This window comes from Tursiops truncatus, chromosome 8 (genome assembly GCF_011762595.2).
Source record: "Tursiops truncatus isolate mTurTru1 chromosome 8, mTurTru1.mat.Y, whole genome shotgun sequence".
NCBI classification, from domain to species: domain Eukaryota; kingdom Metazoa; phylum Chordata; class Mammalia; order Artiodactyla; family Delphinidae; genus Tursiops; species Tursiops truncatus.
In genome coordinates, this window is record NC_047041.1 from 20,312,475 (window position 1) to 20,339,188 (window position 26,714).

General features: G+C 39.4%; 1 protein-coding gene across 1 annotated transcript; it reads right to left on the reverse strand.

The window, feature by feature from the left end:
* Positions 1–158: 158 nt before the first annotated feature.
* Positions 159–24,527, reverse strand: DLAT (dihydrolipoamide S-acetyltransferase). Its single transcript, XM_019941895.3, has 14 exons — positions 24,002–24,527; positions 23,464–23,565; positions 22,634–22,758; positions 22,335–22,488; positions 19,516–19,642; positions 17,278–17,465; positions 16,005–16,158; positions 10,113–10,180; positions 8,591–8,683; positions 8,121–8,228; positions 7,441–7,556; positions 3,315–3,477; positions 2,183–2,319; positions 159–1,644 (listed from the first exon to the last, which is right to left on the reverse strand). Exons 1-14 carry the CDS (start codon positions 24,278–24,280, stop codon positions 1,515–1,517), a joined length of 1,944 nt encoding a protein of 647 aa, XP_019797454.1. The 5' UTR covers positions 24,281–24,527; the 3' UTR covers positions 159–1,514.
* Positions 24,528–26,714: the final 2,187 nt, after the last annotated feature.

Here is a 26,714-nt window from a genome sequence, read left to right on the forward strand (position 1 = left end):
GAAAAATCAGATTAATGTATTGAATTGTTTTCATAATAATACAGCAAGGAAAATATTTCTGGAATATTTGGAGTGTCACTTGTGCACCATAAAATAATGAACATTTAGAAATAGATTCAACATTGAAAGACCTAAATTTCAGGGAACAGCTCCACATATTACAATTCCAAGTATTTATTAAAACACATCAATTCAGTAGAAAGTCTAGAATTGTGATGTTTCTAATTCAATTTTATTATCCTGAATATGAACACCATCCACCCCCCACAAAGAAAGGCAAATCGTAACAAAATGGAAAAAACAAATTTAGGTTGATAAGGTAGCAAACAACCTAAATAATTTTTTTCTCTCCGATAGGATTTTAGGGCTTTCTTATTTTACATGAGACAACACTGGGGTGGAAAAACACAGAACACTTTTTTTGTACACATTTAACATTTTTCACTTTATCCAAGTAGAACTAACCACTTCGTTTTGGTCATCATCTTTTATCACTCCAAACTGTTCACCAGCGTATCTCTCCCCTCTTCTTTTCAGATAGAACCTGGTGATAAATGGACTTTGGCAACATATCTCACTAGGAAACATAGTTTACATATGCACACTTAATTCCATAGTTACTTGATATAGCTTTTCAAAGTTATTTAAGTAATAAATCCTGGTAATTAAGTTCATTTGCAAGTAACCACTAGTTAATTTTGGAGGAAAAATTCTACTTTCACAACTTTACTCTGTTAAATTCTATAAGCATATTCTTTTATTTGGAGGTAATTATAGAATTCTGCTCTCAGAATGACACATTTCAATTGTTTAAATAGATACCCACACAAATTCTCACTTATACCAAGTAGCTGGCTCATATTTATATCTTCATTTCAAGAGGGGAAAACAACCATTTCTGAATTCATAGAAAAATAAACAAAGAACAGCTGGTGGAACAGTTCTAAGAAAATGTTGACTTTTAAAATTTCACTTATTTTCCTTGAAGTTCTCTATGCTTCCCATCCATGATAAACCGAGATTATGTAACAGAAAATTTTAAATTAGGTTTATGTTCCAAAATCAAGCTTCAATTCAAACCGTTTCTCCAAGAGAACTAATTTTCCCGACTTCTTCTCTTTTTCTCAAATCTAAACAAAACATTTGAGGTAATTAAATTTCAAAACCTCAAGATCTCATCAAGGTTACTTTTATGTGCCTGTCTCGATAGGGAACCACAATTCTACCTCTACATTTCCCAGTGGAAGTCCTTATGACCAAAGGGCTAAGCCACATGCCCCTTGACTAGGAGTATACAGCTTAAAATTTGGTATTGATTAAATGTGCACAATATTTGGATGTAATTGGCATTTTAAAAAATTCAGTAATGCCCATTACAAATAACTTATCTGGACAGACTCAAAAGTAACTGGTCAACCTTAAAATAAAAAGAGAACCACCGTTTAATAACATATTTATATCTTGGTAAGAATGAACCAGTGTGACCTGGGAAAGTCTAGAAATTCTTGGGTTAATTATAACAACATGGTGATAGGTTTTTCAAGGAACTTTCTAAACTCAGCAAGCCACTGGGCTCCAACTGCTCCATCCACAACCCGATGATCGCAACTGAGTGTAACAGACATCATGCTAGCCACATCAAATCTAGAAAAAGATAAAAACATTATTAGGAATTCTGAAAGCAATCACTAGATTTTAGCTAGTAACCAGCCCATATGACAACACCTAACTTATAATCCCAACCAGGTAACATTATTTTCCACCTATTCTTCATGGGCTGTACACCTCTAGCTCAAATTAACAGTTTGGAGAAACAGACCAAACAGCCATCTAGAGGATACAGGTTCGCAAACAACAGCCCTCAGACCAAATCCCACAGGTTTACTGGAATACATTTATGTATTGCCTATGCCTGCTTTTACACCACAATGGCAGAGTATTTGCAATAGCCACCGTATGACCCAGAAAGCATAAAATAATTTACTAACTGGCTCTTTAAGAAAAAAGTATGCTGACCCCTGACCTAGAGTAAACAAGACTTCCCATCTCAAACAGTAAAACAAGAAGAGTTGTTGACTGAAGCTCCAATATGCCATGGCAATAATTATAAAAACTGAGACTCAAAAACAGGTATATTGTAATGAAAGTGAGTTTACAACTCCCTCTCCATTTTGGCACTTACCCTTTTTCATTATCTGCTGGAACCAGTCTATCCTCTGAAGCACCAATTGCCAAAATACATGCTTGAGGTGGGTTAATAATAGCAGAAAAGTTCTTAATTCCAAACATTCCTAAATTTGAGATCGTAAAAGTGCCACCCTAAAGAAAAAAAGATTAAAAACAGATCATGGTAACTGCTTGTCAACATAAATTAGAAAAAAATGACAAATGTTTTGTGAAAAGACCTTAAGATAATATTTTACTTTAAGGACTCTCAGCAACATGGATTGGACCTAGAGATTATCATACCAAGTGAAGTAAGTTAGAGAAAGACAAATACCATATGATATCACTTATATGCGGAATCTAAAATATGACACAAATGAACTTCTCTACGAAACATAAGCAAGACTCACAGACAGGGAGAACATACTTGTGGTTGTCAAGTGAGGAGAGACGGTGGAGGAGGGATGGATTGGGAGTTTGGGATTAGTAGATGCAAACTATTATATATAGAATGGATAAACAACAAGGTCCTACTGTATAGCACAGGGAACTATATTCAATATCCTGTGATAAACCATAATGGAAAAGGATATGAAAAAGAATGTATATACATGTATAACTGAATCACTCTGCTGTACAGTAGAAATTCACACAACACTGTAAATCAACTATACTTCAATAAAATGAATTTTAAAAAAGGATTCAACTACCATAAAAAAGAAAAGGAAAATGGTAAATATATGAGGGGATGGATAATTAGCTTGTCATGATCACTTCACAGTGTATACATATATCAAAACATCAAGTTGTACACCTTAAATATTACAATTCCTATTTGCTAATTATACATAAATAAAGCCGAAAGGAAAAAAGGAATGAATGGAATACACTTTACTGAAAACATACAACTATAGCAATATGAACGAAAGTCAGTTGCGTGGCTTTTGCACACTACTTGAAAATGTGTTATTTTCAGCTTTTGATAGGTTACTCAATTTTTCTTTATTTTCAAGACCTTGTGTCAGTGAGAACACAAGGCAGAATCAAAAGGCAGAAAATGCAATAGAAACATAATACCAAATTTTAAAATAACATAATTCATTAAAATAACATAATAACATTCAGAAGATAAATAATTAATACCTTACCTGGAACTCATGTGGTTGTAGTTTACCCTCTCGTGCTTTGGTTGCTAAAGAAACAACATCATTAGCAATGGTTTCCAGTCCTTTTATGTGTGCGTTAAATACAATAGGTGTGATGAGTCCTGCAGGGGTACTGACTGCAACACTGATATCAACAACGTGATTTCTATTTAAAAAGAAAAAGAAAAGTAAACCTCAATAATCATCAACAATGTTTAATTAAGAGTTTGTTTTAGGTTACCCAAGAATAGTGGTATTTACTTCAGTTTGTGCTACTTTTCAGCCAGGGAGAGCTCTTTCCTGGTTTTTAAATTTTGCTGTGGCCTCCCTTAGACCTGCACTTTTAAAAAATGAATGAGAGATATGTCAGTAGGTTGGTTTCACACGTACTCACTAACTATCCCTCATCTGCCTTGACTAACACCATGGGTACAGGTGGGGAAAAAAAGGTTCAGCATCGGTGAGAATTAAAAAGAACTCCTTACATTTTGAAACGAAATGGACTGGCTGGAGCTGAGTCTGCAAGCAGAACTTGAGCAGATGAACGGAAGAGTGAAGGGAAAGGACTCCATGGCGGGAGAAACAGAAGTACTCACGTGGTAGGGTGGTGGTGTTGTCTCAAAACATAAAAGTAGGATTCTTAATCCTTTCTACGCCATGGGGCACATTTGCATTTGGGTCCCTTCTCAGAATATATATATTTTTTAAACACAGAAAACAAAATACACAAATTACCAGAAAAACTTCCCCCAAAACAAACTATATTGAAATTCAGTTATCAAACTATTCAAAAAACAAAATTGTGATACATGCACTTCTGTATTAACTCAATAATCTTGCAGCAGGTCTAATTATGGCTATACTTTTGAAGTAGTGATAAGAAAAAAATATATTTTAAGATATCCGCAATAACTACAATGTGATACGAAAGTAACTTGATTTTTATTTGGTCATCAGCACAAGTACTATTAATACCTCTTTGATTTGTTCTTTATATTTATAATGGGAGGAAATGCTAAATTTCAGTTAAAGGTTAGTAGAAAAGAATGACTTTCCCCCCCCAACCAAGTTCCCAAACTCCTGAATTGTATCAGAGTCTCCTTAGGGGTCGTCTATGTAAGGGCCCCTGCTAAAGTGATCTGCAATAAAGAAAAAGTTAACAAATGCTGGTGAGGATATGGAGAAAAGGGAACCCTTGTATACTGTTGGTGAGAATGTATCAACAAATTGGTGCAACCACTGTGGAAAAAGAGTATGGAAGTTCCTTAGAAAACTAAAAATAGAACTACTATATGATCCAGTAATTCCAATCCTGGGAATATATCTGGAAAAAATGAACATACTAATTAAAGACATGGAAGAAGGGACTTCCCTAGCAGTCCAGTGGTTAAGACTCCAAGCTTCCACTGCAGGGGGCTCAGGGTGGCTCCCTGGTTGGGGAAGATCCTGCATGCATGGCCAAAAAAGAAGACATGGAAGCAACCCAAGTACCCACACACACACATGAATATTACTCATCCATAAAAAAGAAAGAAATTCTGCTATCTGCAGCCATGTGGACAGACTTAGAGAATATTATGCTTAGTGAAATAAATCAAAAAAAGACAAATACTGTGTATCTTATATGCGGAATGTAAAAAATAATACAAATGGATGCACATGCAAAACAGAAACAAACTCACAGATACAATACAGAAAACAAACTAGTGGTTACCAAAGGACAGAGGGAAGGGGGGAGTGACAAATTAGGGGTATGGCATTAACAGATACAAACTACCATGTATAAAATAGATAATCAACAAAGATATATTGTATAGCACAGGGAATTATAGCCATTATCTTGTAATAACTTATAATGGAGTATAATCTGCAAAAATACTGAATCACTATGCCATACACCTAAAACTAATATAATATTGTAAATCAACTATACTTCAATTAAAAAAAAAAAAAAGAAAAAGTTAAAACTTCACATGAAGGAAGAACTCCAGCTCTTTGGAGATTATGGGGACCATACCCCCCAGTGTGCCCAAGCTCGCCAGAGGCAGCAGGCTTTTATCACTTGCAAACACAGGGACCTGCTCTAATAATACAGTGTGTGACACTTAACAACTACCGTAGCTGGGCTCTGGCCAAGGTATCAAACAGCAAACACTTCTTTCTTAATTAAATTACCTTGTCATTACAATATTATTTTTTCAATAATCTTCCTCCTAAGACAGTAGGGATGGTGTTTCCTATCTTGTTCACCACTAAATCCAGCAAACAGTATATGTTCAATAAATATTTGTTGAATAGCTGGACGAACAAATTGAAGGGCATTTGGTAAGGATTAATAAATAATTTATAGAACTTGCCCTGCAATGTCCATCCTTTCATCTACGTAGTGTTTCCTTCAGATATTCCTAAAAGATTAAACATAAATTTACCCTATGACCCAGTAATTCCACTCCAAGGAGTCTACCCAAGAGAAGTGAAAACATATGTCAACACAAAGAACTGTCCTCAAATGTTCATAACCATGCTCTAAAAGATATGTCTATGTCTTAATCCCAGAATCTACTAATGTGACCTTATTTAGTAAAAAGGTCTTCGCAGATGTAATTAAGTTCTTGAGATGAGACCACCCTAGATTATCTGGGTGGGCCCTAAATCCAATGCCAAGTGTCCTTGTAAGAGACAGAAGAGAAGACATAGACACATGAAGGCCATGTGAAGTTGGAGCTGTGCAGCCACAAGCCAAGGTATGCCTGGAGCCGCCAGAACTGGAGAATGCAAGCAAGAGTCCACCCGAGAGCCTGTGGAGGGAGCACAGTCCTGCCGACACCTTGATTGCACACTTCTGACCTTCAGAACTAGGAGAGAATAAATTTTTGTTAAGCCACAAATTTTGTGGTAATTTGTCATGGCAGCCCCAGAAGGCTAATATAGTCTCTAAAAATATAGTAAGACCCTCAGATGTTCTCTAAGAGTGGGGTGACCAAGGAAAAAATTAGAATCAGTAAACCATTTTTCAGTCCTGTGAAACACGTTTAGAGTTCTCTTGGGGAGTTTCAGAAAGATTTCATGATGAGTAAGTTAAAAATTAGCCCCTCTTAGGCAATCATTAAAATCAGGTCGGTATTCATGGTATACTATACTTCCTTAGTCATAAACAATTTTTCATAGTCATAAAGATATTAACACTGAATACTGATTTGTCCAAAATTTGTGCTACAATCAATTTGGTAGGATGATGGGTTGTGTGTGTGTGTGTGTTTGTAGAGAGGGTAGAACAAAGCTAAATCTTAACCTTCTTTAATAGGACGTCAGTTGATAAAGTAAATGAAATGAAAAATTTATGAAAGGCAACAGAAAAATGTTTAGAAATAGGAAAGTAAATACCAAAAGAAATAACAATTTAAAGGCTGTGTTTGCCTCTTGGGAGTGGACCTCAGATTAAAGGTTGAGCAGGTCACCATAAGCCATGAATTAATATTCTAATGTACATACTATTATTGTAAAAAATTTTAAATTAATAATATAAAAGCATCTACATAGTAGAAAAAACCTAGGCTGAGTCAGAATCCTGGTTCCAATCACAGTTCTGCTACCTACTAACATATTAACTCAGCGAGTAACTCAACTTACTGAGCCTCAGTTTCTTCATCTAGAAAATGTGTAAAACCACCTAACTCATAACGTGGTCATAAGGATTAAATGAGACAACATGTGAAAGACACCAAGAGCACCATGCCAGTCACATGCTACCATAATATTAACAAATACTGTTTTTTTGGTTTTGTTTTCAATTTTGCTCCCACTAAAGTTTAGCAGAACTCATTGGTGAACAAAACCATTTCAATCCTGCTTTGTGAGAGTCATTATCAACTTAATTATACATATTTGTACACTTATCTCCCTTTTCTGAACTCAAAGAACCTGTAGTCTTTACTAACTAAATTTGGCATTATCTCAGAAATAGCTTTATGTTGTTTTCAAATTGTCTTGCCTGTGGAAGCCATCTCCCCTCCATCTTCTGCTTCTCCTTACTCCCTATACTCCTAGTTATATGTGAGACAGCCCACAAAACACTGCTGATGGATATATATGTATATATATATACCTTCCCCAGAAGTGTTATACTTACTGTCTTATAACTGTGTCCAGCCAAGAAGAATTTGCTTCAGGAACTTTTAAACATGCCAAAGCTGAAGCTTTTATAATGAAGTCATTGACAGAAATTTTGCTTCTCCCTTCTAACATCTGCAAAGACAAGAAACCATAGTAGTTTCTTAAATTCTCTTCTCAAAGACTGAAACTATATAATCTTGAGAAGGTGGGAGGGGGTGGGTATACCTATGTCCTGAGGTGGAAAGGATGAAAAGAAACCAAAAGTTGGTTTTCTTCATCTATTTTAATGTAGACCATTACACCTGTACATTTCCTGCTAAGCACTGCTTTAGCTGCATCCCATAAGTTACTAAGTAACTAAACACTAAGTAGGTGCTTGGTACTAACTATAAACACAAAGTAAACATACTATTTCCTACCAGAAGAGACTCAAGTAGTCTCATAGGATCATAGTGACTATGTTAGGCTCAAATGGATACATAGCAAAGTCGACTTTAATCATAAACTTTAATCAAGGGTTAGAAAATGAAAATTCTCCAGGATACTCTCTGTCAGTTAAAATTAAGATGACATCCATTTTTCCATTATCAATTGGCGTTTGTAACAAAATACAATATATGAGCAAAAATGTAAATATTCAGTGAGGGAAAACAAGATTTTTAGAATTTATGAAGGTAGAATTTCCAGACCTTTTACCTTATTAAGTTCTTTCCGTACCAACAAAACTTCTCCCATATTTACATCAACAGAAAGGTAATAATGAGGTATGGTTTGCTTAGATTGCATTAACCGCTGTGCAATAACCTAAAATCAAAGAGATTCAAAAATCAATTATCTTGAGTTGAAATGAGACCTCATCTCATTCAGGGCTCTGTTTGCCCCTTTACCTTGCTCCCTGGTAATGCTTACCTCAAGCATTATTAGAACTGGAAGATGGAGGACTGCACCAGAACTTAGCCCCTTCCAATAGTATTTAATCAGAACACAGTGTTTGTGTATCCCAAGAATTCTATTGGCCAAACCAAACACCTATTAAATGAATCATCTAAGGTTCCCAATTTTAAAAAAGTCTCTTCTTAGTGTTTCAAACTGTGGATGCAACTGAACAATCAGAGTAAAGATGTCCCCAACAGCTTTGGGTCGAAAAGTTATGGTAATACTCTTACTCGGCGAATGTTGCTGATTGGGATATCTGTGAAGACACCTGTAGGAACCGGCGCCACTCCTGGACTCGGGGGAGACACAGCAGCTGCTGGAGTCTAGAAGGAGGTAAAAAAGTTCTTAGTCTTAGCATAAGCAACTGTGAACAACTGTTAGTGACTCTTTTACAGATGGCAAAGTGAAAATTAAATGGTTTATAGGAAAACAGCTATTTCTATCCCAAGGGAGCAAAAGGAACTCCGATTTGGACTGTGCTTGTTTAAGAGTTTTGTTTCTAATTTTCATACTTAGAATTGGGTAATCATGTTTTAAATGTTTCTATGACTAGTTTATATCAAAATAATTTTGTTTTCACAAAACTTTCTTCAAGAAAAGCAATCAAAGCATTCCTAAATTGAAAAGATTAAGAGATAAATACAAAGAAAGTAATGTATTTTCCTGAATACTGTTAAGAAAAAACAATGACAGAGGCTTCCCTGGTGGCACAGTGGTTAAGAATCCTCCTGTCAATGCAGGGGACACGGGTTCGAGCCCTGGTCTAGGAAGATCCCACATGCCGTGGAGCAACTAAGCCTGTGCGCCACAACTACTGAGCCTGTGCTCTAGACCCGTGAGCCACAAATACTGAGCCCACGAGCCACAACTACTGAAGCCCGCACGCCTAGAGCCCGTGCTCCACAGCAAGAGAAGCCCATGCACCGCAACGAAGAGTAGTCCCTGCTCACAACAACTAGAGAAACGCCACACGCAGCAACAAAAACCCAACGCAACCAAAAATAAATAAATAAATTTATTTTAAAAAAAGAAAGACAAATCTTTTATTTTAAAGCAAACATCTAAATAACTAAATCATTTTCCTTACTTATAGTTGATTATTTTAGCACCTTTACTGATCAAACGGAGTTGACTATGTGGATTTAATCCCCCTGTGAACTAATTAACTACATAAAACGCAAACACTAGCCAACCAACTTGCAAGCATGCTTTAAAAAGTAGGGCCTGGGGCTTCCCTGGTGGCGCAGTGGTTGAGAGTCCACCTGCTGATGCGGGGGACACGGGTTCGTGCCCCAGTCTGGGAAGATACCACATGCCGCGGAGCGGCTAGGCTCGTGAGCCATGGCCGCTGAGCCTGCACGTCCGGATCCTGTGCTCCGCAACGGGAGAGGCCACAACAGTGAGAGGCTTGCGTACCGCCAAAAAAAAAAAAAAAAAAAAAAAAAAAAAAAAAAATTAAAAAATAGGGCCTGAATAGGATGATAAGTTAGGAAAAATTTAGTATCACTACTCAAAAAAGAACAAAAACAACTTGGAGTGGATTTCAATGTGGTATATCATCTTTGCTTTTGTGTATGAATAACAGCACATTCATATGTACTTATTACTAGCCAGTGAAATTAGACAAAAGAAACACAGTTCTGATTAAGCTATTTCACTCATAAATAATGTATGCAAAGGTCTAACAGTCTGGACAAAGCACTCTGCAGGGACAAACTGCAACCAAAATTTAGGAAGCGAAATATAACTCACAGGAGCAGTTTTAGTAGGCACAAAGGAGTCGACGTCCTTCTTGATGATTCTGCCGTCTGGTCCCGTCCCTGGAAGAGACACAGGAATACCACACACATGACAGCGTACCGCTAATTCCTCAAGGAGATCAGCACTGTGATCCTGAAGTGCAAGTTCCTAAAGGTTCTCTAACAAAGACCCTCTAAAGGGGCCACTGCCTTAATCATGCCCCTTAAACTTTTCCCTAAAAATAACACCTTTTGTTGCCCTCCTCTCCGTTAGCTACAAAACACCCTTTTTGAAATCCTGGAATATATCTCATTTGGGTTCTACATTCATTTGCTCATAAACAATTCCCTTGCTACAGAGTCGACAGATATGATAACAATTATTTTGGACAAATCAGGCAAGTCAACTGTTTTTACCCTGAAATAGCATGAATAACTCTCAAATGCAATGATCTCATCTTTAGAACCATTCGTTCTATATGTGGTCTCCATTATTCACAGCTTTCTCACAGTAGCCAAGGCGCTATATTGGCTTGTGTTAGAGATTATGAAGGAAAAAGGTGCCATGTTACACATGAAGAAAGATCTTCAAAGTTCCCTCAACAGGCTTAATTTTACTTTCATTCAATTTCTTTCCTCCTCCCATCCACAACCTCTTAGGTTTAACATTACACCTAAGTAGATAATCCTGAACCTTAATTCTAAGGAGATTCAGAATTTAGTTATTAAAATACCTTTTACACTGGCCCACTTCTAGAAAATATTTGGTCAAATTGATTCATCTTCCCCCAAGGCAGACTTTTAAAAGGATTCTCGTTGTGTGCAGTTCGTCCCAACTCCTTTCCTTCATTATGAAAACTGAGTTGGCTAGGATTGTGTTTATCCTCACCAGGAGCTCTAGAACAGAGGCAGCAGTATGCCTATTAGATTCCCTTCCTTATAAAAGACAGAAACCATAACCTCCCCTTACAATCAAGGCTGATCTGGACACTGCAGCCCCTCAAGATGAGGAAACTGCAGTACCACCTGCCTTATACTAAGCTTCATCCACCTATAAGAATTTCCTATTAGGAGTTAGCTGAAATCTTTGAAATTCTTTTGTCTCTCTCCCTAAGAAGGCACAACAGACCATCATAAAGCAATATGGTATAAAGGGAAGAACACTAGACTAGGAGTGAAAAACGTAGGGTTGTTGTCAAACATAAACTAGACAGATGATTGTGGTCACTTAATCTTATCTGGTCTTTAGTCTCATCTGTAGGACAGATTATCATACCAGCCCCTACTCATGGGAATGCTGTGAGGATAAAATGGGACAGTGATGTGAAAATGCTCTGCATCAAAGAAATATAAACCATAATATGGGTAGCTCTGAGACAAATCAAACTCTGAATATCAGGGTTTAGGCTTTCAGAACAGTTTCTCCCCAGATGATTACATTTTGGTCAAATTTGGTAAGCAATCTGTCCCTGGGGGAACGGGGTAGGGGTGGGACTGGAGATTGAGTTCAATAACCAATGGCCAATGATACAATCAACGATGCCTATAAAAATAATAATTGACCCCTATAAAAATAAAACTCTTGAACAACAAGATTTGGAGAGCTTCTGGGTTGGTGAACACATTAATGTGCCGGGGGTGGGGGGGTGCTCCCAGAGAGGCACAGAAGCTCAGCACCAACCCCCACTCCCCATACTTTGTCTCATGCATCTCTTCTATTTGACTGTTCTGAGTTGTATCCTTTCTAATAAACAGGCAATAGTAAATAATGTGCTTTCCTGAGTTCTGTGAGTCATTCTAGTGAATTATCAAACCCGAGGAGGGGGTCTTGGGAATTCCTGGTTTATAGCCAGTGTGTCAGAAGTATGGGTGATCCTCAGGACTGGCATCTCAAGTGGGGGCAGACTTGTGGGACTGAGCCTTTAAACCTGTGGCGTCTCGGAACTTCCCTGGTGGCGCAGCAGTTAAGAATCCGCCTGCCAATGCAGGGGACACGGGTTCGAGCCCTGGTCCAGGAAGATCCCACATGCCATGGAGCAACTAAGCCTGTGCGCCACAACTACTGAGCCTGCGCTCTACAGCCCGCGAGCCACAACTACTGAAGCCCACGTGCCTAGAGCCTGTGCTCTGCAACAAGAGAAGCCGCCACAATGAGAAGCCCGCACACCACAACGAAGAGTAACCCCCGCTTGCCACAACTAGGGAAAGCCTGTACACAGCAACGAAGACCCAACGCAGCCAAAAATAAATAATTTAAAACAAAAACAAAAACGTGTGGAGTCTGATGCTAACTCTGGAGAGTGTCAGAATAGGATTGAATTGTTGGATACTCACGTGGTGTAGAGAACTGATTGCTGGTGTGGAAAGAAAATTACATTTAGTATCAGAGGTGGTGTCATAAAACACCAACCACTGATCCTCTCAGCTCACTTATTTCAGGCCACTTACTCCCCCTAATGCAAAATTTCTTCCACTCCACTAATTCCTCTGCTTTCATCATGTTGTCAAGCCTCCTGTCTTCACTTCCTCCTTACCCAGCCTACACTCTATGGATCACTGTTATAATCACTCCCTGGTCAAACTCTAAAACATATGCCTTCTCAGTGCCAGCACCAGAGTAGCTTAATATTGCTGGGGGGAAAAGTACACACCTAGCTGAATGACTGTACTATAAATTCAGAGGCACAAAACTAAAATAGACACACAAAACTATCCAGAAATTAAATTGTTTCCCTTGAATTCACTTTCCCTGTCTCTGAGAACACTATTTCACAATCTCTCTAATCTCAGACCTTCCCACACTAACTCTCCAGCAGATCCCCTCACCTTATACTTTTTTAATTTTTTTGGCTGCGTGTGGGATCTCAGTTCCCTAACCCGGACTGAACCCAGGCCACAGCAGTGAAAGCACCGAATCCTAACCGCCAGACCACCAGGGAACTACCCCCTCCCTTTATATGTTACTGATCAAATAGCAGGAACCAGAGAGGTACTCTCCTCATCTGCTACCAACAAACCTATAAACCTACCCCATATTCTCTTCTCTCCTATAAAAGTAGACAAACTGTCCTAATTCCTACCCCAAACCAATCCCATCCCCTCTTACATTCTCAAAAACTTTGTACCTTGCCAAATTATTCTGCTCTTTCTCCTTTTCTACATCACCAATTTATCCCTTTCTATTAGACCACTGGTTCTCAGCCAGGGCAATTTTGCCCCCAAGGGGGCATCTGGCAATGTTTGAAAATATTTTTGGTTGTCCCAAGTGGGGTATGCTACTACCATGTAGCAGGTAAAAGCCAAGGATGTTGCTAAACATGCTACAATGCACAGGACACCAGCTGCCACCCTGCCAACAAAGAATTACCTGATCAAAAATGTCAACATTGCCACAACTGAGAAACTCTACACTAGACCTGTTCTACTATCACTCATTTTCAAAAGCTCTCTCTTGAGCCCAAATGCTCCCAAAAGCTACACTTCTATTTCTATGCCTTCCTTCACAGCAAATGTTCTTGAATAAGTTGTCCACAATGTTATCTCCACTTCTTCGTCCACTTTTCATTTTTCAAGCTGTCCAGACCAGCGTCCACTGCGCATTTCTTTTGAAGTTGCTGTTGTCGAGTCCCCATATCCAATCCCTGACTAAGTTCTGTTGATTCTATGGCAGAAGTGTATGTTGAAGCTGTCCATTTCTTTTCATTTCTACTCTCACCACCCTTGTGTAAGCCACCATCATCAGCTCCAGCAACAGCATCTTAACAGGTGCCTTGGCTTTCATTTAATCCATTTGCACAGAGCAGCCAAAATGATCTTTTAAAAATATAAATCATTTTATGCCACTTCCTCATATTAATCTTTCAATGGCTTCCTACTGTACTTTAAATAAAATTCAAATACTATCATAACCTGTAAAATCCTTTATGTTCTCGCCCCTGAGTTTCTTTCTGACCTCATCTCCTACCACTAGATCATTTGCTCACTATGCTCCATTAACACTGGCCTCCTTTCTGTTCCTCAAACATGCCAAGCTCTTTCCACTTCAAGCTGGTCTTTGCCCAAAATGGTTTTCCTCCAGTTCTTCACATGGTTGGCTCATAGCTGACTCATCTTTCAGGTCAGATCAAATGTCACCTCATCAAAAAGACCTTCTCCAACCACCCCGTCCAAAAGCAGTCATGACTACACATATATTCACCCTGTTACTCACTAGTATATCACTTGGTTTATTTCTTTCTTAGCACTCAAATCATCTTATTTAATAAGTTATTATCATCATAGCTAATGCTATCATCATAGCTAATGCTTTCTATGTACGGGCACTGTTTATTAACTTATTTAATCCCAACAAGCTATAAGTTATTATTTTTATATACAAATGAAGAAACTGAGACACAAAAGGTAACACACCTAGTGTTCGACAGAGCTGGGTTTTAAATCCAAGCACTCCAGCTCCAAAGCCAATACTCTTAACTACTATGCTATAACTCCCTGTCCATTTAATTCTTTATTGTTGGTAATATGAGCATCTGAAACTGGAATCTTGTCTGTCTTATGAACAAGTGTTGGATACATAAACAATACTCAATGAGTATTTGTCTAAATAAATGAATCACTTAACTCTAACTGCATGATAAGAATATTGAGATTTTTCCACTTAAATCTCTCCTAAGGCAGTCAGTATTGCTAAATATCTAATAAATGGTCCTTGTTTACTTGTCTAAATTCTTCAGATATAATTATTAACCTAGTCCCTCCTCCCCTTAAAATGTATTCCAATTTAAATTGCTGTCCCTGATTCTAATCACATGTACATAAAGAATGGCAATACACTAGTGAAATAATATTAAGGTGAAAAAAGGGTCTTCCAATATTACAAGAATCCTCTGAAGTAAAACAGCGATAACATTCTATTCTTGTGCCTTTGGGGATTGGCTTGCTTTCTAACCATAAAAACAATAGATTGCAGACAGATGATAACCACTGATGAGTGCTCATAGCTGGACAATAAAAAAATGGGAAATGATAATTCTTACTTCAATAAATGTTATGCAAATTAAATCTGGTAATTAAAAGACTAGCACATAGTATTAGCCATCAAACCATGTTCCAGGAATAGTAATTTCCCCCCTTTTCCAAAGTATATTAATTACCTTACATTAAATTTTAGCTTAAAACATTTAAATGCCAGCCAATAATAGTAATAATGTGAACAAAACTAATATGTATTGAGTACTTATTACATTCTAGATACTGTTCTAAGCACGTCACCTGTTTTAATGTAAACTATTATCTAGTTTTACAGATGGAAAAACAGATGGATTAAAGTAATTCATCAAAAGACATATTACACAGAAAATGATAAAGCCAGGATTAAACCCTAGATGGTCTGATTCAAGACCCCATGCTCTTATCACTAAGCTACACTATCTCTCTGGGGAGGAAAAGATAGGTAAGACATTTTCCTTTGCCTTCAAGGGGCATTAGTTCAGTTTTGTATGAACTTTATTATTTTAAGTCACTTCAAATCACCCCAACTTCATGTTTTGTTCTGTGTATTACTACATTCAATCAGCCTGGCACTAATACAGATTTCTTATTATACAATCAAGTACCATAACCCAACTCTGCCGAACAAACACATCATACTTTCACCAACAATTTAGCAGTTCCCGTTAACAGGGAAGGAAAAAAAGATCCAAATTATATAGGTAGATCTTAGACAGACTAAACAAAGCACAGTAAATTTTCCTACTCTGTGGTGGCACCAAAGGAGATATTTCCCTCCCTCATCCTTCCCCCGACTATCGCAGATAAGATGACTATATACAGTTGTACCCTCTGGTCCTAAGGAAGAAACTCTACTAAATTTTAGTAAAACCCCACTCCATAGAAACAGACTTACCTTTTACTTGTGTAAGGTCAATCCCTTTCTCTGTTGCCAGCTTCTTTGCAAGAGGGCTAACAAACAACCTTCCCTTTGGTCCAGCAGGAGTAGCTGGGCGGGTGGCTGAAGGTGTAGGGGCTACAGGTTGGGGAGTTGGAGGAACAGGAGCTGCCTTTTGAAAAAAGTTACAGATTGTTAATTCACCACTGCAAAGATTGGTCTGAAAGATTTAAGAGTTTATAGTTTATTTAGTCAAACCTATTTTAATTAAATAACTTTCATCTTTTTTCCAAATATCAAATGCACATTTTTCCTGCTTAAACATAATACAGCAATATGAATAGAATAACATTATTTTATGTCAAAGACAGAACAAAGTCAAATTCTCTAACTCCATGATTAACAAAGAGAGGCATGGAATTTAATTTTGGTAACCAGTATATAACATCCTTATAGCCTTTCTTCACTTTAATCACTTGTCCCTTCTTTATTCTCATTCTCTTATGTCACCTACATGGCTTTTGTTTTTACTTAACCTAATTCCAAAATAATAAATTATTCTGGAAGGTTCCATGTTGAAACACATTAAAAAATAAACCACTACAACCACTTGCCAGCTCCCCATATATGTACGGCAGTCAGAAATCAAGTTTTCTCTGACAGAACTGTGTACCTCATCTAAACTCACATGATTCTACACCTGCAGAAGCTTCATTATAGCGTTACTGATGCCTGGAATTCATACAAGCTCATGTTACAGGTATATAGTATACAGTGCATAGAGACAGACTAAATTCTATGCAAAATAAGCCATTTACGTGAAGGTTCCAATGTATTACAAATATAAGCTTGACCTACTATATGTTAATACCAAGAGGACTGACAATGACAAAAACTACAAATTCTACAGAAAATGGGTGACAAAGCATTACCTTCCATGTATGTATGTATGTATGTGTATATATATATATATGTATACGTATGTGTATATATATATATGTATATATATATATCTACACCTAAAGCAGAAAAAGAACATGTCACCTCAGCTTTGTTCTCAGCAGGACTCAAGACACCAGGAAAAAAAAAAAGCTATACAAATCAAACTATTGACCATTATGTGAATGGTGCAGTGCCACACACTGTGTAGGTCTCCACAAATGTTAACTATCTCCTTCCTTATTCATAGAATCTTAGAGCTGGAAGGAACCTAGAATATCATCTACTTTAATCCCTTAATTTAGAGATGAATAAGGTTTAAGTGTTCCCTCAATTCTAGAAGCATACCTACCGGGGATGGGGTAGGTGGTGGTGCTGGTGGTTTTAAATCAGTTACTTCAGTTGGCCGATAGTCAGCAAATGCTGGTATATCTGCCTCTTTTTCTACAATGATACAGAGTGGGGTTCCTAGAGGGACGTCTCTTGTACCTTCAGGGATCAGGATTTTTGCTAGGTAACCTTCTTCCTGTACTTCAAAACCTTAAATAGAAAGAAAAAACCATTATGGAACTTAAAGGACTCCACTATCCTACCAAACTCAAAGCACAGTTTTAAGTAAAAGGTTCTTCTTCAAAGTAGCTATATAACCTTTTGCAAGCTATTTAGCCTCTCTGTGTCTCAGCCTCTTTACCTACAAGATGGGAATGACAATAGTACCTACCTCACGGGGATATTACAAAAATTAAGTGAACATTTTCCAAGTACTTAGAAACAGTACCTGGCACAAAGTAAATACTAAATAAATATCTGTTAAATAAAACTATAAGAGATTACACAGTGGTTAGTTCTGAACGTTTTCTTTAAAACATCCCCAGGGGCAGCCCCTTGCAGACCCACAAGACTCCAAGATGGCATCAGTTGTACTGCTAAAGATCAGAACCACATGGTTAAATTAAAAGACCTACTATAGTTGATAAGTGACATGGGATTACACTCCTAAAAGCATCTTTGGAACTTTTTGAGAGGTCATGCTTGGTATTACACCAACTATTTCATTATGAAGAAATACAGCATAACTAGAGATTCTGTGGTGTTGACTTTATTCAGCTACTGCTTTTCTTTTCTTTTTCTGGCCACACGGCTTGCGGGATCTTAGTTCCCCCACCAGGGATTGAACTCAGGCCCTCGGGAGTGAAGCATGCAGTCCTAACCACTGGACCGCCAGGGAATTCCCAGCTATGCTCTTCTTACAACTCAAATATGAAGAGTTCCGAAAGTAAAACTAAAAGAACCCATTGGAGAGGACAACTTTTGCCTTCCAGATCTTGGCTTTCTGTGGCGTTGTGCCTCTCCCTGACAAACACATCTTTGATGAATCCTTCCATATCCCAGGTGAGAATTAATATACAAGACATGTATAAAAAGAAAAGACTCCAAGGCCACAATGGAGTTTAAAGAGTTTGACCAAGGTAATACTTCTCTAGTGACCAGTCTTTAGACTACTAGTCTCTACAGCAACATTGGTATTCAAGTTAAAATGCAAAGCAGATCTATTTTTGCCAGGGTTTTTTTGTTTGTTTCTCTCTTTTCAACAAACAGAATCCTTTCTTCTAATAAAATCTTATGGGAGGAAGCGCAATATGCAGAAAGATACAAAGGAGGTGTCCTGGTGGAAGTGGGGCAGCGGGCACGGAACAGTAGAGTGCTGTTCCTTAAGTTCTCCTTTGCCTCAACGTGCCATCAAGGGTTTGAATAACAAAATCTGAAAACAACCACTGCAGAGGATGCCCAGAATCTCCTACTGCATCTCTGAGAACTGGACAGGAAATACATTTATCTACAAATATCTAGGGCTTCCCTGGTGTCGCAGTGGTTGAGAGCCTGCCTGCCGATGCAGGGGACGTGGGTTCATGCCCCGGTCTGGGAAGACTCCACATGCCACAGAGCGGCTGGGCCCGTGAGCCATGGCCGCTGAGCCTGCGCGTCCGGAGCCTGTGCTCCGCAACTGGAGAGGCCACAACAGCGAGAGGCCCGCGTACCGCAAAAAAAAAAAAAAGAGAATACAAATATCTATACATGGTATGACAAATATGATTATCTATATGGGTTTTGTTCTAAGCATAAAAATAAATCAGAGAGGGAATAAAAGGAAATGTGATATGATATCTGAACAGGTAATACATACATTCCATCACTCATTCTCAAACTATGAAAACAATCTAAGCCCTGCTTTCAAGTCTTCCCTCAAAGTCATCTGAAATTCTTTGGTATTTTCCTGCCTTTGATGTTATTTTCTCCTGTTTCTTCTTTTTTCCCCCTTGCCCAGTTTAGACAATGATAAGGCTAATAAATAAGCAAACTCTGGCCTAAAAATAATCCCTGACATATCCTTGATCCAATGAGACTACAGTATGGTACTGACAAATCCAACTATGCACACTTTTGTTATGAAATATTCTGTTCCAGGAAATGAATCCCAAGAATTAAAATTTTTCATGTTATCACTCACTCATTATAGGATAGGACGGCAATCCTCTTCCCTCATTGGAAAACTCAGTGCCTCAACCATTAAGAGCTGAAGAAATCTCACCTATAGTGGCCTTGTCAGTCTCTATCTCTGCCAATAAATCTCCTTCACTTAGCTTCTCACCCACTTTTTTTTCCCATCTCTGAACTGTGCCCATGGTCATGGTGGGAGAAAGGGCAGGAAGAAGCACCTGTAGAAACAAACACATTTTATTACTGTGTAATAACTAGGAAGCTGTGGACACAGTGGAACTCAGGCCAGCGAACAGTTTTATGGAATGATAGTGACTGTGACCATCCAAATTCCCATGCCCCCACAGCAGTAAAAGCCCACTGCCTCAAGTGTCCCTACACGTGAATCTTTCACATCTCAAGCTTTTATAGTACCAGCGATACTCTGACCCACCTTCGAAATACTTTTCCACCCTCCGAACGTAAAAACAATGGGCAGATGGGAAAGAGTTCTTACTAAAAATTAATTCCTCAATAAATATCTAAGCACAGGACATCTTTTTGTCTTTCTTAACACTTAGATTAAGCTACAGTTTTTCATTTTCACAGAATGACCTTAGTCCAGACTTTCCACTAAAATTTTACTGTGTGCTGTATTGGCATCTATCTCTTCACTCAGGGGAAACTGAATTTCTCCCAAACTTCCCAGATACTTTTTCAAGATAAAAAAAACTCTTATTAAGAACTGTTTGGGACTTCCCTGGCGGTCCAGTGGTTAAGATCCTGCACTCCCGATGCAAGGGCACGGGTTCGATCCCCTGGTCGGGAAACTAAGATCCCACATGTCACACTGTGCAGCAAAAAAAAAATGAATGAATGAATGAACAAATGAACAAACTGCTCTTACAATAGTCACTTCCACCCCAGTAAAATCTAAACATCAGATTAGCTGATCTAAATTTAAAATTGCTTTCTTATTTATATGGCTTGTATGTCCACTGAATCTGGATGCTTACTCATTATGGGTTTTCTTTGCTATCTTTTAGGTTTGTTTTGTTTTGTTTTGTTTTGTTTTTTTTGCGGCACGCAGGCCTCTCACCACTGTGGCCTCTCCCGTTGCGGAGCACATGCTCCGGATGCGCAGGCTCAGCGGCCATGACTCACAGGCCCAGCCGCTCCGCAGCATGTGGGATCTTCCCAGACCGGGGCACGAACCTGAGTCCCCTGAATCAGCAGGCAGACTCTCAACCACTGCACCACCAGGGAAGCCCTCTAATTAACAACAGGATTATGCTGAGAGAAAAATCATTTCAATTGATGATGTCTCAGGAAGGTGAGGGGGGCAGTAAAACAAAACTTAGAACTCTAATTAGAAAATTTTTAAAATGCTTTTCTTGGTCAGAATTATCTATCTTATCTATCTATCTACCTACCTACCAACACCGGGACTTAGTTGTGGCACTCGGGACCTTCGTAGCTGCGTGCAGGATCTTCATTACAACCTGCAGAATCTTTTTTTAGTTCCCTGACCAGAGATCGAACCCGGGCCCCCTGCATTGGGAGCGTGGAGTCTTAACCACTGGACCACTAGGGAAGTCCCTCATCTTCATCTACTTCTTAAAAATTAGTGGATCCAATAATCTCTATACTGTATCTTAAAGGATAATTAAGACAGAACCCTAAAACTTTCACAAAAAGCCAAAGACATAAATTATAGAGAAATGTACTGTCTTGTGTAGTGAGACAGAATTTGCAGAACAGGATGAGATAAATGCGTGAACTTACCACCAGGCAAAACTTTATAATGAGTGAATGTTAATAAAAGACCATGGAGGACTTCCCTGGTGGCGCAGTGGTTAAGAATCCGCCTGCCAATGCAGGAGACACGGGTTCGAGCCCTGGTCTGGGAAGATCCCACATGCCGCGAAGCAACTAAGCCCGTGCGCCACAACTACTGAGTCTGTGCTCTAGACCCCCGCGAGCCACAACTACTGAGTCCATGTGCCACAACTACTGAAGCCCACGCACTCCAGGGCCCGCAACAAGAGAAGTCAACACAATGAGAAACCTGCACACCTCAACGAAGAGTACCCTCCCCTCGCCGCAACTAGAGAAAGCCCGTGCACAGCAACAAAGACCCAATGCAGCCATAAATAAATAAATAAATAAATTTATAGGAAAAAAAAAGACCATGGAATAGAACATGATGTCCAAAGGAAAAAATTATTCCTATACAAAAATTTCTACAAATAAACTAAGTGAAGGAAAGTTCTAGTCTTAATCCTTTAGAAAAAGTGCAGCTGGCTTTTATTCATTTCCAGTATCTGAAACACAAATATAGATGGGATAATCTTAATATCTAATAAACTAATTAGCTTCTTAGAAACTGATTTAGTTAATAGAATCAACAGTGACTATATTTACCACCTTCAGCTTTGTTGCAATGTTATTATATATGTCTATTTGACACTTATTCTTTATTTTAGTTCAGTCTTTTATTAATACTACTGGACTACTTCACTTACTCTTAGAAAATAGAATACCACATGTCAAGGAAAAACACCAATTGGGAACTTTCATTCAACAGACAGTACTTGGGGCCTACTAAAAACTCTTGTTTATACAGGGAGTAGTATAAGTACAAATCATCCTCAAAATCTAACAAAATGTTCTTGAATGAGAAGTACCAAACATTATCCTATCTGCTACACTGGGGCTGTGAAAGGTTAAAAGAACTAGCCAAGTTCACACACCTGGAAATAACCACCAGGAATAAAAGTTGTCAATTTGCATGTTTAAACCTCTATTTACTTTCAAATGACAAAAACTAGCCATATTTAATGTCAGTCCCCAGGATGTGAAAGCCACCTATGAAAAATAATAAATGAATAATAAATTTTCTAGAGCAAACACCCAGAGGCTGAGCCTCACCTGCATGTGAGGAGGATATGAGCTACCAGGAGCCTGAGCGGGAGGCGCAGGTGACGGAGCAGCGGCAGCAGGGGTTGGTGCTGGGGCTGCTTGTGGGGTAGGTGCTGCTGAAGAGTCCAGTGTATAATTTTTAAAGGCCTCAATATCTTCAGGTCTAAGGAAGAGAAAGAATGCATAAGTATAAGGGGGTTATAAAGTGGATTCAGTAGTCTTAGAAGCCTTTAACTAACTTCTCAATTCTGGGTTAAAATACTCCACTTGAGCATCTAAGTTCCACAGATTGCCATGGTACTACTCACTTTTCAACTGTGATACAGATGATTGCTCCAATTGGAACATCTCTGGTACCTTCAGCAACAAGTATCTTTGCCATGTAACACTCCTCCAGGCTCTCAAATCCAACAGTAGCTTTATCAGTTTCAACCTTTTAACACAAAAGCAGGAGCTTAGACTTCTGCTGCCAGTATGAAGTTTATTAGCTTGTGTCTAAAATCATACAGTTCAAAGTGCAGTAAGTCAGAAAGAAAAAGAAAAATACCACACGCTATCACTTATATGTGGAATCTAAAATATGACACAAATGAACTTATCTACAGAACGGAAACGGACTCACAGACACAGAGAACAGACTTGTGGTTATGGGGCGGGAGGGGAATGGAGTGGGAGTTCGGGGTTAGCAGATGCAAACTATTACATAGAATGGATAACAACAAGGTCCAACAAGGGAACTTTATTCAGTTTCCCGTGACAAACCATAATGGAAAAGAATATTTTTTAAAAATGTATATATATGTATAACGGAATCATTTTGCTGTACAGCAGAAGTTAACACGACATTGTAAATCAACTATACTTCAATTTAAAAAAAATCATACAGTTCAACAGTCACGAGAAAATAAAGCCTCTATCACAGGTTTGAAAGAATTACTATTAAAAATATCTTAGCTAAAAATCAGTTTGGCTAGCTGCTGCTAACTTATTTAGCTAACCAACCTTCTCTAATATCAAGTTGTAAAAAACATCTAAAAGTTTCTTAAGCAAAAGGGATAACTACTCACTCAGGAAGTTAATGCTCAGTTTAGCTAAGCCGGTCCCTTCTAACTCATTTCCATATTTTAAAACAACTTACCTCTGCAATTAATTCACCCTCATTGATTTTTTCCCCTTCCTTTTTCTCCCAGCGGGCTATGGTGCCTGCCTGCATTGTGGGGGAAAGAGAGGGCAATGGAACCTGGAGAAGACAAAGGAGAAACACAAAATTTACAAAGAGCTACCTAACTCTCATTCTGGTTTAACGCTTCACTCAAGTCACTACAATTTAACGCAAAGAGTTTGAGTCCCAACACACAGTGGGCACTGGGGATATAAAGGGGGTTCCTGCCACCAGAAGCTCTCCACCAGAAGGACAGGCTTCCTGCTCCACAGGCCTGCGTGGGTCTCACAGCTTGTACTCAGCAGACGTTCCACATACCGCCCCAGGCTTGGCGCTCTTCAATGGAATAGGTCAGGAGAAGGAAGCTCAAGAGCTACAGCAAAGCTGGGTAATGGAGAAGGGACACTGACACGCAGTATACTTGGAGGGGGATGGAGGATCACTGACTGAGGCCTCTGAGGAAGGATCCCATGAAGGACAACGGGGTCCCGCGAAGGACAGGTATGGGGCTCACCTTCTGATGCGGGGGGAGGCTATACCAGCGGCGCCTAGGAGGTCCCCAAAGCTGCAGCAAGACGCGATTCCGCGGTGTGGCCCAGGAGCTGGGGCTCCAGCCGCAGAGTGCCCGGAGCCTGCCATACCCTGTGGTCCTGCTGCAGCAACGAGCCGGAGCCGAGCCAGCCTGCGGGGTCACGCACCGAGCTCCCGGCTCCTCCCGCAAGGCCGTCCACCGAGCCCCAAATCCTGCCCTTGGGGTTGCATTCTGGGCCTGTCGCGCACAGACGCGCCACATACTGCCGCTGACCCCCACACCCCAAAGCCAGCGCCGTCTCCGAAGTGACCTCTCCAAGAGCAGCGCGTCGTTGCCGTCAGCCGCACCGCGCGGCCGCAAGTTGTCGTAAAACGGGCTCCAAAGATTCGCCTTACACCCTCCGTGGACCAGAAACGTGTAGAACGTACGGTCTTTCTCCCGGGTGTCGGGAAGAGGGTGGCCCGGGGCGTGTACTGTGGAGCCACGAGTGGCAGGGGCGTTCCAGCGGAGCTTCCGCACGCCGAGTCTGGAAGAATTAGACGTGGAGAGGAGTGGCAGGTGGTGGGCTCGCAGTGGTGGCCGCATCTCAGAGGAGGACTTCACCTAAGCGCTGTGTAGGGCACGGCCGAAAGGGAGGGGCCTAAAAAGGTGGCGAGAGCGGGGCTGATACAGGCAGAGTGGTCAGAGGTGGGCTGAGGGGCGTGGCCCGGTTTTGAGTAAAGAATGGGAAGGGTCTCGAGGACCAGCCGGGCGCGGAGAGCCTGCGGCCGAGGGGCGGGTCTAGGCGCTCCGGCAGAGAACTGCCAGAGGGCGCGTCACTGTGCTCGCCGGATGCGCTCGCAGCCTCAACGGACCCAACCGCCACCAGGTTTGGGGCTTCGCTCCGCGCAGGCTGTACTGGGTTACAAAGATTTAATTTCAGGTTTGTAGCCCAACAGGAAACCGGGGTGAACAGGTTTTCCAGCCAAATGATGTGAAGGGCAGCCGAATGGAAGATATATTCCCACATTCTAGAGTACTGTAGCAGGATTAAGCATATTCTATGTATGAAGCTACAAGTTTACAAAACAGATTTCTGTTTCTAATTTGCCATGTAATCCCGTCTACCTACATTTGTTAGGTACCCTTCTGTGTAGGGTTATCCTATAATTAGAAAATGTCTCATTTCTCAGCTGAGAGTGACATTAAACTAGAAGGAAGCACGTGTTATATTTATATCCCTAAATCCTCAGTGTACATCAAGAACACAAGAAGTAAGAAAAACCAACATTTGAAAACATGTTCACCTTTGCTGGTAATTAAACATTTGGAAAAATAAGGCAGCCAGAAGGCACTATATCATACCTACTTAAATTGGAAACTTTAAAAAGTCTAACATCTCAGTACTAATGAGATTGAAGAGAAGGAGATGCATTCGTCGGGAGGTTGTTTTTAGAGATGGTAGGATAGTAAGGAAAAAGAACCAGGGAAAAAATGTTTGCACATTTCCCCAAAATCCTATTCTAGTATCCTTAAGGCATCCAAAATAAGGTTAAAAAAAAAGTTTTAATATCTTCATGACAGAAAAAGAATTGGAAAAACGTTAACTATCCAAAAATGAGGAAAAGATTAAGCAGGCACGGCTGTCTGGCAGAATAATATGCAGGGAGTACAACTGAGAAACAAAATTCCCAGATTAAATGGAAAGGCACATTTGAAATACTAAGAGTAGAGAGACTTCCCTGGCGGTCCAGTGGTTAAGACTCTGCATTTCCACTGCAGGCGGCGCAGGTTCAATCCCTGGTTAGGGAACTAAGATCCTGCATGCCCCACGGTGTGGCCAAAACATTAATAAAATAAAATAAAAATAGGAGTAGAGCAATTATATTGTTACCATAATGTAAAACTACTTATGAGTAACAACTGGAAGAAGCAACGTAAGAATAATTGTGATTAGTGAAAGGGCTTATACTGTAACTGTAAATTATTATAAAAATGTTAACGATTTTGAGTTGGCTAAGATATCTTACTACAGTACTTCCACTACATTTGAATAACTGGATCTAAATTACTTTAAATTAGTCTTTGTATGAGATGATCTTCAGTTTGCTGTTCAGTTACTTAGGTAGCCTTGCTTAAACCTGTTTTGCATCTTTCAGTGCATAGCGAGTTTGCATTTTGAATATACTTTTTACAGGTGTAGCTAAATCATGAGAGGGCACAGGTCAAACAGTCTAGGAGTGGTAAGTTTACCCCAGAGGTAAGCTAGGAATAATTAGGTTTGTCAAATCAGTCCTGAGACTTGTAGAATGATATTACTGATACAGAATGGGTTAGATGTAAAGAGGAATTAGGTGGTAGTGAAAGTTCTTTACATGTTTAATTTTAACATAATAATGGAATAACCCAGTTAAAATGGCTTGTAATTAATAGTTGAAAATATGTAATTGGAAGGCAAGTGAAAGCACCCAGGGCTAAAGATTTAGCTATATAAAACATTTAAAGTGATAAATGAAGGCTAAGTTTTAGGAAGGCATCTTTCAAATTAATTTGAAAGTTCTGGTTCTTTTAAACACACATTCCTGAAAGCCTCTTGTTAATGTTTCTTGCTTTTGCATTAGAGACTGTTTTGTCATACAGTTTAGAGTCTTGGGTTCTTACTTGTTTGCACATTTATATATAATGTCAAAAGAAGTGCTACGTAAATGAATTTTCT